The following is a 15,177-nucleotide window of genomic DNA, read 5'->3' on the forward strand; positions in this document are numbered from 1 at the left end:
ATTGGTGTAGGTCTGGAGTCACATATAGGCCAGACCAGGCAAGGACAGAAGATTTCCTTCTCAAAAGACATTAGTGAACCAGATGGTTTTCTTCAGCAACGGACAATGGTCTAATGATGACTTTTAATTCCAAATTTTTATTGAATTCAAATTCCACCTCTATGCCATCACCTCCCCTGCTCCTATTTCTTACATTCTTTAAAATAGAGGATGAGATAATTAGGGAACTCAACACATGGGTAAAAGGGTATGCAAGAAAGGTATAGGGCATTAGCATCTGTTCTGGGAAGGTAGGAGGTCCTCTGCAAGGTTAGGCTGTGCCTGAATAGGAAGCAAGCTAACGTACTGACAGAAATATAAACAATGAACTTAAGAATCTTCTGATCTAAAATGGGCAATACAGGGAAAATAAAGCAATGAGAAAGAGCAAGTAGGGAAAAGTGATTAGTATACAAATAAAAACTTTGCAAAAAAGACAGCATACAATATGTGGAATAGAGGGGGGAAATATAGCGGACCATTAACAAGCAGAAGCTAGAGAAATAAAGGTAGGATCAAGGAAGGGAAAAAGAGCAAAAAATTACACGCATGTTATGCAATGCTGATTGCTGCTAATCACTCCAGATTATTTCCCACCATTTTATTATAGGAAGATATTGATTTAATAGCACTAGAGCTCTTGACTGGAAACTGAGAAGAACTATAGAATGAACACAATGGGTTAGATTTTTTTTTGAGGAGATAGTAGATAAGAAGAGCTTCAAAACTACAACCAGTATGCTTTGAAACTGTGGTTCCCTTCATGTCGATAATCACTGCTATCAAATCATAGAAGGAAAATGTGTGTATCCTTGAAAGGATGAGATTTATCAGACTGGTTGCAGGAATGGTGATTGTAGTACAAGATTAGGCTGAAGAATCTGAGGTTGTTCTCCTTGAAGCAAAGGAGATTGAGGGGAGTTTTGATAGAGGTCTAAAAGATTGGCAGGTTTGGATAAGGTAGACAAGGAAAAATGGTTTCCATGAGATGACAGAACAAGGACATAGATTTAAGATTTTGAGAAAGAGATGTGGAGTAATGGGAGAGAGATTTTTTGTTTAAACAGCAAGTGGTAATGTCCAGAAGCTTGCTGCCCACAAGGATAGTGGAAGCAGAGACAATCAATAATTAAAAAGATAAAAGTCCGCAAGCATGACCCAGACCTCCCTGTCGCTTGCCATTTCAACACTCCACCCTGCTCTCATGCCCGTCCTTGGCCTGCTGCATTGTTCCAGTGAAGCTCAACGCAAACTGGAGGAACAGCACCTCATCTTCCGACTAGGCACTTTACAGCCTCCCGGACTGAATATTGAGTTCAACAACTTTAGATCATGAACTCTCTCCTCCATCCCCACCCCCTTTCTGATCCCCCTTTTTTCCAATAATTTATATATATTTTTCTTTTCCCGCCTATTTCCATTATTTTTAAATGTATTTCCATCCATTGTTTTCTCTCTACCTTTTAGCCTATTTCGATCCCTTCCCCCCACCCCACCCTCACTAGGGCTATCTGTACCTTTTGTCCTGCTTTCTACCCTTAATGTCACCATTAGCACATTTCTTAGCTAATATCACCACCGTCAACACCTCTTTGTCCTTTTTGTCTTTGACATCTTTTGACAATCTCCACCTATCACTGGCCCTCTATCCAGCTCTACCTGTCCCACCGCGCCCCCCCCCCCCGCCTTAAACCAGTTTATATTTTACCTCTTTTCTATTTTTCCTTAGTTCTGATGGAGTCATTCGGACTCGAAACATTAACTGTATTCCTCTTCGCAGATGCTGTTAGATCTGCTGAGTTTTTCTAGGTATTTTTGTTTTTGTTTATAATTAAAAAGACACTGGATGGGCACTTGAAGGAACTAAACTTGCAGGGATATGGGGACAGAGCAGAGGAATGGGACTTTTTGCTCCATGGAGAACATAGTCTCGATGGCTCATATGGCCGCCTCCTGTGCCATAAATTACTATGAAGAGTAACAGCAATATTGGCGGAGGAGGGAATACATGTAGTTGTAGAGAGCGCTGACATACATAAACAATATTCTGAGAGTACATAGCTAGAAATTAAAAGTGAAAAAAAGTTAACAGGGTTGATTTACAGATCCAAGATAGGTGTGAAACGGAAGAGAATCTGTAGCTAGATCAGGGCAGTGACTGAGAATAATAAAATTATTGCAGCTGATTTTAATAATTCACTCTTGGGCCAGGATGCATCATACAATCACACAGCACAGACGGCTGCCAATCAGCATGCTGTGCCTGTGCGGGAACTTTGAAAGAGCTATCCAGTAGTAATACTCTCTTGTTTCTTCCCCATAAAAAAATTATCCTTTTCAATCAAGCACAAACCAATTCCTTTTTGAAAATGAATATTGAATTTGCTTCTAGATCTTAACAACTTGTTGCATGATAAAAATTTCGCTGCTAGAATCCGTGCCCTCTGGTTAAAGTGATTGGCAAAAGAATCAAATGCGATGAGGGAAAATTTTACATTGCAAGTGGTTGCTATTTAGAATGCACTACCTGAAAGGCTAGAGGAGGTGGATTCAATAATAGCTTTCAAAAGGGAATTGGAGAAGCACTTAGAGAAAATAATTTTCTGGGCTACAGAGAAAGGGCAGGTTAGTGGGACTAGCTAAATTGCTTATGCAGGAAGCCTACATGGGCTCAATGGCTTCCTCCTGTGCTGTACCAATTCTATGATTCTCTACCAACCCTTCTTCCTGCAGTTAAGTGTCATCCTATAAAAACCCTCTATTTTCACCTTGATTAAAAAGTTACCTTAGCCTTCTCCACTCAAAGAGAGCAATCCCAACTCTCAATATAACTGAAGTTGAATATTGCTGAAGAAATACGTTGCCGAAACAATTCATCTTGCACTCAAGACAAATGAAAAAATGCCAAATTTAAAACAATGATAACATTTTTTACCACAGTAGAAAGGGTGCCGGTTGATTGGTAAGTCATCTGATTGGCTGAGGTGTTGCCATGAGAAAACAATGCGAAGCTATAGCTCCCCAGACTCCTGGGTGGTTCAAAAAAGGTGCATGATTTGAACATATTCCTTTGTTTGCAGAGAATGGATCCCTGCATATGAATATATGCTACTTCGAGCAAGTGTAAAAGAGCCACATTATGAATTTAACTGATTATCTTGTTAGTGTAGCTTTTAGCAAACTCAGGATTGGCTCATTTACATTTTATTATTCATTCATGAGATGCGGGCTTCGCTCGCTGGGCCAACATTTATTACCCATACCTAGTTGCCTTCGATCGAGGTGGTGGTGGTGAGCTGCCTTCTTGAACCACTGCAGTCCATGTGGTGCAGGTACACCCACAGTGCAGTTCGGAAGGGAGTTCATGGATTTTGACCCAGCGAGTGAAGGAACAGTGACATATTTCCAAGTCAGGATGGTGAGCGATTTGGACGGGAACTTCCAGGTGGTGGTGTTCCCATCTATCTGCTGCCCTTGTCCTTCTAGACGGTAGCAGTCAAAGGAGCCTTGGTGAACTCCTGCAGTGTATCTTGTAGATGATACACACTGCTGCCACTGTGCAACAGTGGTGGAGGGAGTGAATGTTGTGGATGTGGTGCCAATCAAACGGGCTGCTTTGTCCTGGACAGTGTCAAGCTTCTTGAGTGCTGTGAGAGCTGCACTCATCCAGGCAAGTGGGGCGCATTCCATCACACTCCTGACTTGTGCCTTGTAGATGGTCGACAGGCTTTGGGGAGTCAGGAGGTAGGTTACTCGTCGCACGATTCCTAGCCTCTGACCTGCTCTTGTAGCCACAGGTATTTATATGGCTAGTCTAGTTCAGTTTCCGGTCAATGGTAACCCCCAGGATGTTGCTAGTGGGGGATTCAGTGATAGTAATGCCATTGCACATTAAGGGGCAATGGTTGGATTCTCTCTTGTTGGAGATGGTTATTGCCTGACACTTCTATGGCATCAATGTTACTTGCCACTGTCAGCCAAGCTTGGATATCATCCAGGTCTTGCTGCATTTGGGCATGGACTGCTTCAGTATCTGAGGAGTCAAGAATGGTGCTAAACATTGTGCAATCAGCAATGAACATCCCCACTCCTGACCTTATGATGGAAGGAAGGTCATTCATGAAGCAGCTGAAGATGGTTGGGCTGAAGACACTACCCTGAGGAACTCCTGCAGCGATGTCATGGAGCTGAGATGACTGACCTCCAACAATCACAACCATCTTCCTTTGTGCTAGGTATGACTCCAACTAGTGCACACCAGAAAATCAGTATCAAACCCAAAGCCTCAGTCTTGCTTCCTCCAACTCCAACATAAGGGCTCGACTATTGGTGGCCATGCCTTCAGCTGCATAGACCCTAGGCTCTAGCATTCTCTCCCTACTCTCCTTTAAGATGCTCCCTAAGAGCTATCTCTGTGCCCAACGTTTCACTCACTTGTCCTAATATCTGCTTATTTGACTTGGTTTTGTGCACCCTTGCGCATGCGCACACTTGAGCGCTTGCGCTCAGCCTGCTCGCACCTCGGCAGCACTGAGCGTTTCATGCTGACTGGCTGGCTTTCGTGCGCCTTTCATGCTGTTCAATAACGTCCTTGTTAAGCACCTTCGGATTAGTTTTATATTAAATAAATGCAAGCTGTTGTTAATGGTAATGTACACTTAACTGGCGATAATCCTATGTAAACAGTGTATGGAGGTGGTATGGCTTCCCCTTCAAATTAAAGACCACATTCAAAAATAATGAGACATAATGGGCTTTGCAAATCACTAAACAACATTAACCCTATCTTGCACTTTATTTCCCAAGTTATACAGATAACCAAAAAAGGCATTGCAATATCTGACCACTGTGATACAACTTAAATATTAAAGCAAAAATGTGCACAACTGAATGTAAACACTTACAATCTTAGAAATAAGTTCCCTACAAAACAAGTCAACAATGAAAACTTTCTTCAAATTACTAATACTAGTAATCTTTAGAGGACATTGATTTAGAGTTCTAAGCAAATTAGGTATTGGAGTTAGTCCCAGGTATCTTCGTCGTTTCCTCCATATGTCACTGGTATATTTGTTTCGTAGCCACTGAAGTTCCTGTTTACACCCAAGCCCTACAACAACAACAAAAAAAAAAGTGGGAAGAGGAGAAAAGGAGATCATTCAGTGGTTTGTAGTTCAGATATTTGTATATTAAAAAAATAGTAGGAACTATTCCAAATAATATTATTTAATAAAACACACAGCATTCTGCAAGTTGCCATTCAAAATAACTTGCTCCTGTGAAGTGTCTGCATTTCTACAAGTATAATTAAAAAATTGAATACACTTAGTGAAATGCAGAAATTCCAGTTTTAGGAAATTTAACAAAACAATCATTTCACATTAAATCCAACTGATTTTTAAGATCAGTTGAAAGAACCTACAAATTAAGACAGGTTGTTCCACAAAAGTCACATCCTAACTTTCTGAAGAAAAAAAAACACCCAGAAAGAACCGCACCAAAATAATCAACAATATTGCCTTGTTACTTCCATAGGTTCTCAATCACTTGCATTATTTTCTCAGATTAACTTTTAAAAATCACAAAAAAATTTAATAAGCAATTATTACTGCACTCGCATGGAAAGGGAGGGGGTGTTGGGGAACACCAAGGAGCAGACCTGGGTGTTGTGAAGGGAATGGTCCCTTCAGAATGCTAAGAGGGGAGGGGTGTGTTTGGGGGTTGCATCACTGAATATGGGACAGGGGAAGAGGGGTTGGCTGCTGGGAGTCCTACCATGATTTTGGGAGGGAGGGGAAGGTGTGCAGGCAGAATTGTGTGAAACAGAACGAACAAGCTCCAAGACCATGTCAACCACAAAGGCGGGGAATCCTAAATTGGAGGAAATAAAAACATATTGAAAGCATCTGAACAGGGTGCGACAAAGACTGAGAAACAGGGAGAAGAGTCCATACAGGAAGAGGCTTTGAGTAAGTGTAGTCAAGGTAGACGACAGTGGGCTTATCCTGAATATTGGTCGATGGCCTATCCCTAGAAACTCATTAAACTCCCATTATATTCTTCAGTGGCTCCTTATTAAGATCTATTTATTATTTATTTAATAAAACGGCAGGGAAGCAGAACAAGGTATTGAAACAAGGTAAATTCCTTGCTGGACCAAGGAGTTCCGAGAGCCTTGGCCACTCATGTAAACTCGCCTATTTGGCCAGTCAGGAAACACAACGGCTCATGGCGGTTGACAGTTGACTAACGGGTATTTAGCAAACATATACCCCCTTGTTCACCCACAGTAGCAGCAGCAGCACAACTGTTGGTTCAGATTCCAGCCTCAGCTAAGATATTTAGTCCTGGACATCTCCAATAGATTTTGGTTAGTGCCAGTAAAGGAAGAGGACCAGTACAAATCTGCATTCACTTTTAAGGAACAGCAGTACACACGGACGTGTTTAGTGCCAGGGCTCCACAATAATCCCACCATATTCCACCAGCATATGACAAAAGCCCTGCAAGGGTTTAGCCAGCCTGAACAATTGACACAGTATGTGGATGACCTCCTGTTGTACACAAAGGAGGAAAAGGAGCATGAACAACTATTGGGGGAACTGCTAGAGATCCTTAAAGAAGCTGGTTAAAAGTGAACCCGAGAAAGGCTCAAATAGGACATACCACAGTACAGTTTTTAGGATTGACCTTGTCACTAGGGGAACGAGGGACAGATGAAGCTAAGCGCAAGGATGTGCAGAATTTACCAGTGCCAGAGGATGCACATGGTCTAAGATCCTTTCTGGGATTGACAGGGTATTATAGGGAGTTTATCAAAGACTATGCAGTAATTACACAGCCCCTGTTAGCTCTATTAAGGAAAGGGGTCAATTGGGAATGGCGGGGGTGGGGTGGCGAAGAACAGCATCAGGCCTTTGAGGAAATTAAACAGAGATTGCAAGCAGCCCCCACGTTGGAAATTGTTGACCCGAAGATCCCCCTTCAATTGGAGGTGGCAGCTAGCAATATAAGTCTAAGTCCAGTACTAACTCAAGAAAGGCGCCATAAATGGAGACCAGTAGCATACGTCTCTGGTAGAGAAGGGGGTATTCTATATGCAAACTCCATCTGCTGGCTACCTTTTGGGCGGTGAAGCATTTTGAAATATTTAATCAGTGGGCAATCAGCGACTTTGCTCACCTGTCACACACCAGTAAGACTGTTACTAGAGGGAAGAATTCAGGACAGCACCATAAATAATGCTAGAATAGCCAGGCGGGCTTTATTGTTGAATCAAATGTCGCTGAAAATAGAACGGTTGAGCAAACCAAAGCAATCAGCCAGTCTCCTGTACTCAAGAAGTCCTCACACTTGTACAGAGGAAGGTGTATGGGAGACTACAGGTGTTTTTTTTAAAAAAAACTTCATTCACGGGATGAGGGCTTTGCTGACTGGGCCAGCGTTTATTACCCATCCCTAGTTGCCCTCGAGAAGGTGGTGGTGAGCTGCCTTCTTGAACCACTGCAGTCCATGTGGTGTGGGTACACCCAGAGTGCTGTTAGGGAGTTCCAGGATTTTTACCCAGCAACAGTGAAGGAACAGCAATATATTTCCAAGTCAGGATGGTGAGTGACTTGGAGGGGAACTTCCAGGTGCTGGCATTCCCATCTATCTGCTGCCCTTGTCCTTCTACATGGTAGTGGGTTTTGAAGGTGCTGTCAAAGGAGCATTGGTGAATTCCTGCAGTGCATCTTGTAGATGGTACACACTGCTGCTACTGTGCGTCGGTGGTGGAGGAAGTGAATGTTTGTGGATGTGGTGCCAATCAAGCGGGCTGCTTTGTCCTGGATGGTGTCAAGCTTCTCGCGTGTTGTGGGAGCTGCAGTCATCCAGGCAAGTGGGGAGTATTCCATCACACTCCTGACTTGTGCCTTGTAGATGGTGGAGACAGGCTTGGGGAGTCAGGAGGTGAGTTACTCGTCGCACGATTTCTAGCCTCTGACCTGGTCTTGTAGCCACAGTATTTATATCGCTGGTCCAGTTCAGTTTCCGGTCAATGGTAACTCCCAGGATGTTGATAGTGGGGGATTCAGCGGTGGTAATGCCATTGAACATCAAGGAGCGATGGTTGGATTCTCTCTTGGAGATGGTCTTTGCCTGACACTTGTGTGACGCGAATGTTACTTGCCACTTGTTAGCTCAAGCCTGGATATTGTCCAGGTCTTGCTGCATTTGGACATGGGTTTCGGGCTGGAGTACACCTCGAGGAGAGAGACATCTACGTAGATGGATCTGGTTACATAGAACAGGGAGGGGGGTCAAGGCCAGATGTGGAAGTTGGTATCCCAAAAGAGGAACACAGAAGAAAGTAAAATTGCCCAACAGTACGAGTGCTCACCAGGCTTAAATGGCAGCCATAGCGTATGTACTCACCCCTTAAGAGTTTCCAGTGTCATACACCATATGTTCAGATTCCACATTTACCTGTAATTCCTGCACTGAATATCTGGCAATTTGGGCCAGGCGGGGATTTACCTCAGCAAATGGTAAGCCTCCGACGTTAGCAACCCTGTTACAAGCTATACTAGGGGTAACTGAAGGGACTAATTAAGAGTACTACATCCACAAGGTCAGTCACAAGGTCAGAGCACACTAAGAGTGAAGGCCGGTGGGAAGGTCACAAAAAAAAATGAACTCACGAAAGGAGCAGCGGAAGGAGATCCTTGGAACCTTTTTGAGTCACTACCACTACCATTTAGAAGGACAAGGGCAGCAGACACATGGGAACACCAATACATGGAAATATTTTGCTGTTCCTTCACTATTACTGGGTCAAAATCCTGGAACTCCCTCCTAACAACACAGTGGTGTACCTACACCACATGAATGTAGCGGTTCAAGAAAGCAGCTCACCACCAGCTTCAAGGTCAATTAAGGATGGACAATAAATGCTGGCCTAGCCAGTGACACGTATATCCCATAAATGAATTTTTTAAAAAACTGTTTACAGCAAGAACTTTAAAGGCGATATTCTCAAGATGGGGATTAACAGACATAATGGAATCAGATCAGGGATCCCACTTCACGGGGCAAATCTTGCAAACAACTTGAACATTTTTAAGAATTATGGGGAAATGGCATGTGGCCCATCATCCTCAATCCTCTGGGATTGTGGAAAGAATGAGCAGAACATTAAAGGAACGACTGCAGGAGCTGCGAGGGGACGCCCATCAAAAGAAGTGCAAATTCAAGGTATGTGGGAGACCAAGTAATGGTGAGGAGCTATGCCCCGGTGGGTATGTTTGAACCATTGTATCGAGGCCCCTACACCTGACAAGGCAGGCACTATGGTGCATGCTGTGCAGATGGAAAAGGTAAAATGGTTCCACATTGATCAATGTAAACTGAACCAGAAGGATAGACAATTGAAACAAACCAAAATGGAGAGTACCACTGGACACTATTGTGAATTGGAATGGGCGATGCCTTGTGTCTGGGAAGACGGTGATGACGACGTCAGGAGTCGAAGACAAAAGCGCCTTATATCCCACCACCACCTCCGGGATGACCACCAAGGAATACACCAATGGGTATTGCTGTGTGGAAAAGAGCAGGTCCTAACACCACTCCCTCACCCACGCAGTTGACTAAAGAAAGAAAAAAATGCCTTGAAAATTAATTACTCGACCTGTGATAGGAAGCCTCACAGAGCCATGTATGTTTTCTCTTGCAGGAACAATCAAGATGGAAGGATGAAGCCACTCTGGATGATTGGGCTATTCAGTAATGTATTAGTTGCTCAGGCAACATGGAGAGATACCAAAGAGTCTAAAGTATATCTCTGCAACAGCCACAGTCTGCCGAAAGTAAACCAATCAGGAAAATCTTTGATGGGTAATGGGTCCACCATAAGTACATCAGGGTGTCTGGCAGGGATGGTTGGGCAGTAGTAGTCAAAACCAACCAATATTCTCAGATGTGCGAGCTGTGATATCAATATTACCATAGTAGCCACCCCATTCAATGTAGAGGAGGGGAAGGGTGTGTGTATTCCATGCTCCAACAGCACTGAAGATATTGGTCATCATATCTGGCTGAAGAAGGAAGTTGCGGAAAAAGAGAATTATACTTCCCCTTGGGAGACAGTGAGGAATACCAGCAACACAAGAGCAGAATAGAATAAATTTTGTTGGACAAAAGTGGTGGAAGGAAAAGGAAGGGATATAATTGTGTATTAAGGGAAGCAATCCCTCATGTACTAACACTGCTGCCATAACCTTGAAACAATGGTGCAGGATAGTGAAGGGATTTGTATTAATTGGGGCAGTTCAGGTGACTCATGTATAACAGCCAGGCTGCCTGGGAGCTTGAAGGGAATTGAACCAAGAGTTAAGGGAAAACAACCTCCTCCAAAGCCTTCAGTTACAGAAGAAAAACTGAATGTCCAAAGCAAATTCCTGGAATACCTAACAGGTTAGTAATGCCCCACCAGAAAACAATTATATTATGGGGCATATTATGAAGTGATACTGGTAATGCTGAACCTTACCAGATTACATTTGCCTGCAATGTGTAAACCCCAAACTGAACAACTGTATGAGAAATTATTGCAGCAAGTATTAATGCAATTCTCTGAGCATTGGGGAAAGTAAGGAAATGAGAGCACCATGGAACATGACAGGAGAAAACAAGGTGTAATAACTGATGCAGCCACTGCTTTAAATACAGGCACTTGGATAATTAACAGCTTTGATAATGTCCAGCTACAAGTACAATTTAGTGACCTTAAATTAGGCTCATTGAAATATTTTAAGCAGACCATTACAATTGAAACAGATGGGTTAAGGGAGAATCAGATAATAACCATCCAAACACAGGAAGTAGTTCAAAAATTGGAAAAGATGTCACAGATAATTAATCAGGAACACAGAAGATAAAAATCCTTCTGCTGAAGCAGCACAACATGATGGACATGTGATGTGTGGTTGTTGGTTGAGCAGGGAATGCGTGGGAAAACTTTCAGCAGTTAAAGGATGTTCTTGAGTGGATAAATGATAATTTGATAGCCTTGAGTTCCTGTGATCAGGGGCTGAACCCATGCCAGTTGCAAGCCACCACAGAAGCTTACCCCATTCCCATAATGTGTGGGAAGATACGAATTGAGATTTTGGGAATCGTGTTAAGGATGCCTGGAACAGCACGTACCCCTCGGCTTGTACCAATTGGAAAAAAGAGGCATGATTAAAAACAAGGAGTATTTTATGAAATATCTACACAGAGAATTATGCAGTGGAGATAAAGGGGGAAATTATGACCACCAGTATAGAGGGGTGTCATCAGGCACGAGAAGGCATGTTCCACCTTGATCCAACACCACAGGGTCATGTGCATTAAATGGTACAGTACCTATGAATTACTTATTGGAAGTTATCCCTGATAACCATGTGAGGTCACAGACCTCATATCTTGGAAACGGCACCTAATGTTTAACCACTCAGGATATGGAGTTTAAGTAAAATGGGAAAACATTTGTGCCATTAATAACCCAACCTTCTGTACACATTCCCAATGTAGTGCATGCAAATTGGGCCTACGGTTGTCACTCCATTACATTACCATGAAACTAAATACGAACATACAAGTTAGGAGCAGGGGCAGGACCAGCACACTCAGCCCCTCGAGCCCATTCCGCCATTCAATAAGATCATGGTTGATCGGAACGTAACCTCAACCCCACATTCCTGCCTACCCCCGATAACCTTTCACCCCTTTGTTAAATCAAGAATCGATCTAGCTCTGCCTTAAAAATATTCAAACACTGCTTCCACCGCCTGTTGAGGAAGAGTTCCAAAGACTCTCAACCCTCAGGAAAAATTCTCATCTCTATCTTAGATGAGCAAACCAATAATTTTTAAACAGATACCCCTAGTTTGAGATTCTCCCACAAAAGGAAACATCCTCTCCACATCCACCCCGTCAAGACCCCTCAGGATCTTATAGGTTTCAATTAAGTCACCTCTTACTCTTCTAAACTCCAGTGGATACAAGCCTAATCTGTCCAGCCCTCTCGTCAGACAACCTATCCATTCCTGGTATTAGTCCAGTAAAACTTCTCTGAAATGCTTCTAATGCATTTACATCTTTCTTTAAATAAGGAGACCAGTACAACTGAAGCACAACCGCCCTACTTTTGTAATCAATTCCCCTCACAATAATTGATAACATTCTATTAGCTTTCCTAATTACCTGCTGTACCTGCATACTAACCTTTTGTGATGTATGCACTAGGACACCCAGGTTCCTCTGAATCTCAGAGCTCTGCAATCTCTCACCATTTAGGTAAGCTTCTTTTTTATTCTTCCTGCCAAAATGAATTTCACATTTTCCCACATTATACTCCATTTGCCAAATCTTTGCCCACTCACTTAACCTATCTATGTCACTTTGTAGCCTCCTTACATCCTCTTCACAATTTACTTTCCGACCTATCTTTGTGCCGTCAGCACATTTAGCAGCCATTCCTTCGGTCCCTTCATCCAAGTCACCTTTATATAAATTGTAAGAAGTTGAGGCCCCAGCACTGATCCCTGTGGGACACCACTTGTCACATGCTGCCAACCAGAAAAAGACCCATTTATGCCAACTCTCTGCTTCCTATTAGCAAGCCAATCTTCTATCCATGCCAATAAATTGAGAAAGGGGAATGTGCAACGAGACCTGGGTGTCCTTGTATACCAGTCGCTGAAGGTAAGCATGCAGGTGCAGCAGGCGGTAAAGGCGGCAAATGGTATGTTGGCCTTCATAGCCAGAGGGTTCGAGTACAGGAACAGGGATGTCTTGCTGCAATTGCACAGGGCCTTGGTGAGACCACACCTGGAATATTGTGTGCAGTTTTGGTCTCCTTATCTGAGGAGGGTGTAATTGCTATAGAGGGAGTGCAGCGAAGGTTTACCCGACTGATTCCTGGGATGACGGGATTGACATGTGAGGAGAGATTGAGTTGATTAGGATTATATTCGCTGGAGTTCAGAAGAATGAGGGTGGACCTCATAGGAACCTATAAAATTCTAACAGGACTAGACAGGGTAGATGCAGGAAGGATGTTCCTGATGGTGGGGGAGTCCAGAACTAGGGGTCACAGTCTGAGGATATAGGGTAGACCATTTAGGACTGAGACAAGGAGAAATTTCTTCACCCAGAGAGTGGTGAGTCTGTGGAATTCGTTACCACAGAAAGTAGTTGAGACCAAAGCATTGTATGCTTTCAAGGAGTTAGATATAGCTCTTGGGGTGAAAGGATCAAAGGGTACAGGGAGAAAGCAGGAGCAGGCTATTGAGTTGGATGATCAGCCATGATCATAATGAATGGCGGAGCAGGCTCAAAGGGCCGAATGGCCTATTCCTGCTCCTAGTTTCTATATTTCAATATGTTACCCCCTACACCATGAGCTCTTATTTTCTGCAATAACCTTTGATGTCGCACTTTATCAAATGCCTTCTGGAAATCTAAGTTGTAAGGATCATATATTCTCCTTTCTGTTGGACTGTGGATTAGAATTACAATGGCTGCAGGTTGAAAGACATGTCCACTAGAACAGGATGAGAGAGATTTATATATATATTATTCCTGGAACAGAGTGTGCTATGAAAGACAGGATGGTGCTGGAAAGGAGTCCTGGACCAAGGCAGCTGCCTGACAACAGCATTTTAATTGACTGCTGACCAGGTGACCAGGGTTTTTGTGAACAGCAGTGCAGCTGAACAGCTCCTAGCCTGAAAGGAACAAGACCTAAAACCTCTTTCTCCTGTGTGCGGAAGATTCCAGTAATTCCACAATAATGGATAGTTGGCTTTTTCTCTTCATATCTCTATAACCTGCTTTCTCTCTGGAAACCCCTTTCACTGTTCGAGACATTGAAAGGCAAGTACTCAACCAGTGAACTGAATACTGAAAGACCACCTCGTGTCATCAACAAGAACTGAAAGGAATTTGGAAGCCATCGATCAAAATCAAGCCACTGAATCCCGTACTCTGGAATTGGTGCTATTGAATTCCTTTATCCCACCCTCAAAATCCATTTGTCTTGTAGGTGTGTATATAGGGATTTAAGGGGTAGAGTTTACGTTATAGAGTTAGAAATTAGCAGTTCATATTTCTCTCTTTTGCCACTGGTTAATGACATTTGTTCAATAAACAATTATTTACTTAATAAGTTTACAAACCTGGTGCTTGTATTCTGTTAACCTAAATTAGACAATCTGGTGGTTTGATCAAATTTTTTCACATTTGTCACGGCTCGGGGAACAGTGGGGCTTGATATTACAGCACACTATCCCCAATAGGTTGTGACAAAGTACAGTACATCCACTGGTTCCCCTTTATGTACAGCGCATGTGACTTCTTCAAAGAACTCCAATAAATTGGTTAAACATGATTTCCCTTTTACAAAACCATGTTGACTCTGCATGATTGCCTTGAATTTTTCTAAGTACACTGCTACAACATCTTTAATAATAGCTTCTAACATTTTCCATGACAGATTTTAGGCTGACTGGCCTATAGTCTCCCTCCCTTTTCGAATAAATATTTGCTATTTTCCAATCTAATGGAACCTTCCCCAAATCTAGGGAATTTTGGAAAATTAAAACCAGTGTATCAACTATCTCACTAGCCACGTCTTTCAAGGCCGTAGGATGAAGTCCATCCATACCTGGAGATTTCTCAGCCCGTAACCCCAATTTGCTCAATACCACTTCCTTTGTGATTGTAATTTTCCAGAGTTCCTCTCTCCCTTCCATTTCCTAATTTACATCTATTTCCGGGATGTTACTCGTGTCCTCCATAGTGACGACCAAAGCAAAATACTTGTTTAATTCATCCACCATCTCCCTACTTTCCATTATCAATTCCCCAGACGTACTCTTATAGGGCCCACACTTACTTTAACTTTTCTTATTTAAATATCTATAGAAACTCTTACTATCTAACTTTATTTTATTTTACTAGCTAGCTTTCTCTCATACTCTAGTTTTTCCCTCCTTATTAATCTTTTAGGCATTCTTTGCTGTCCTTTATATTCTTTCCAATCTTCTGACCTGCCACCCGTCTTTGCGAAATTATATACTTTTTAAATTTGATCCAGTCTTTAACTTTTTT

General features: G+C 42.7%; 1 protein-coding gene across 7 annotated transcripts in view; it reads right to left on the minus strand.

The window, feature by feature from the left end:
* Positions 1–4,815: 4,815 nt before the first annotated feature.
* Positions 4,816–15,177, minus strand: part of ddx4 (DEAD (Asp-Glu-Ala-Asp) box polypeptide 4) — a 169,080-nt gene continuing 158,718 nt past the window's right edge. For all 7 annotated transcript variants that reach the window (XM_078549653.1, XM_078549673.1, XM_078549668.1 and 4 more), the window contains one exon: positions 4,816–5,149. In XM_078549653.1, the coding sequence (XP_078405779.1) occupies positions 5,063–5,149 (87 nt within the window). In that variant the 3' untranslated portion in view covers positions 4,816–5,062. The remainder of the gene's footprint in view (positions 5,150–15,177) is intronic.

This window comes from Cetorhinus maximus, chromosome 1 (genome assembly GCF_964194155.1).
Source record: "Cetorhinus maximus chromosome 1, sCetMax3.hap1.1, whole genome shotgun sequence".
Lineage (NCBI taxonomy): Eukaryota > Metazoa > Chordata > Chondrichthyes > Lamniformes > Cetorhinidae > Cetorhinus > Cetorhinus maximus.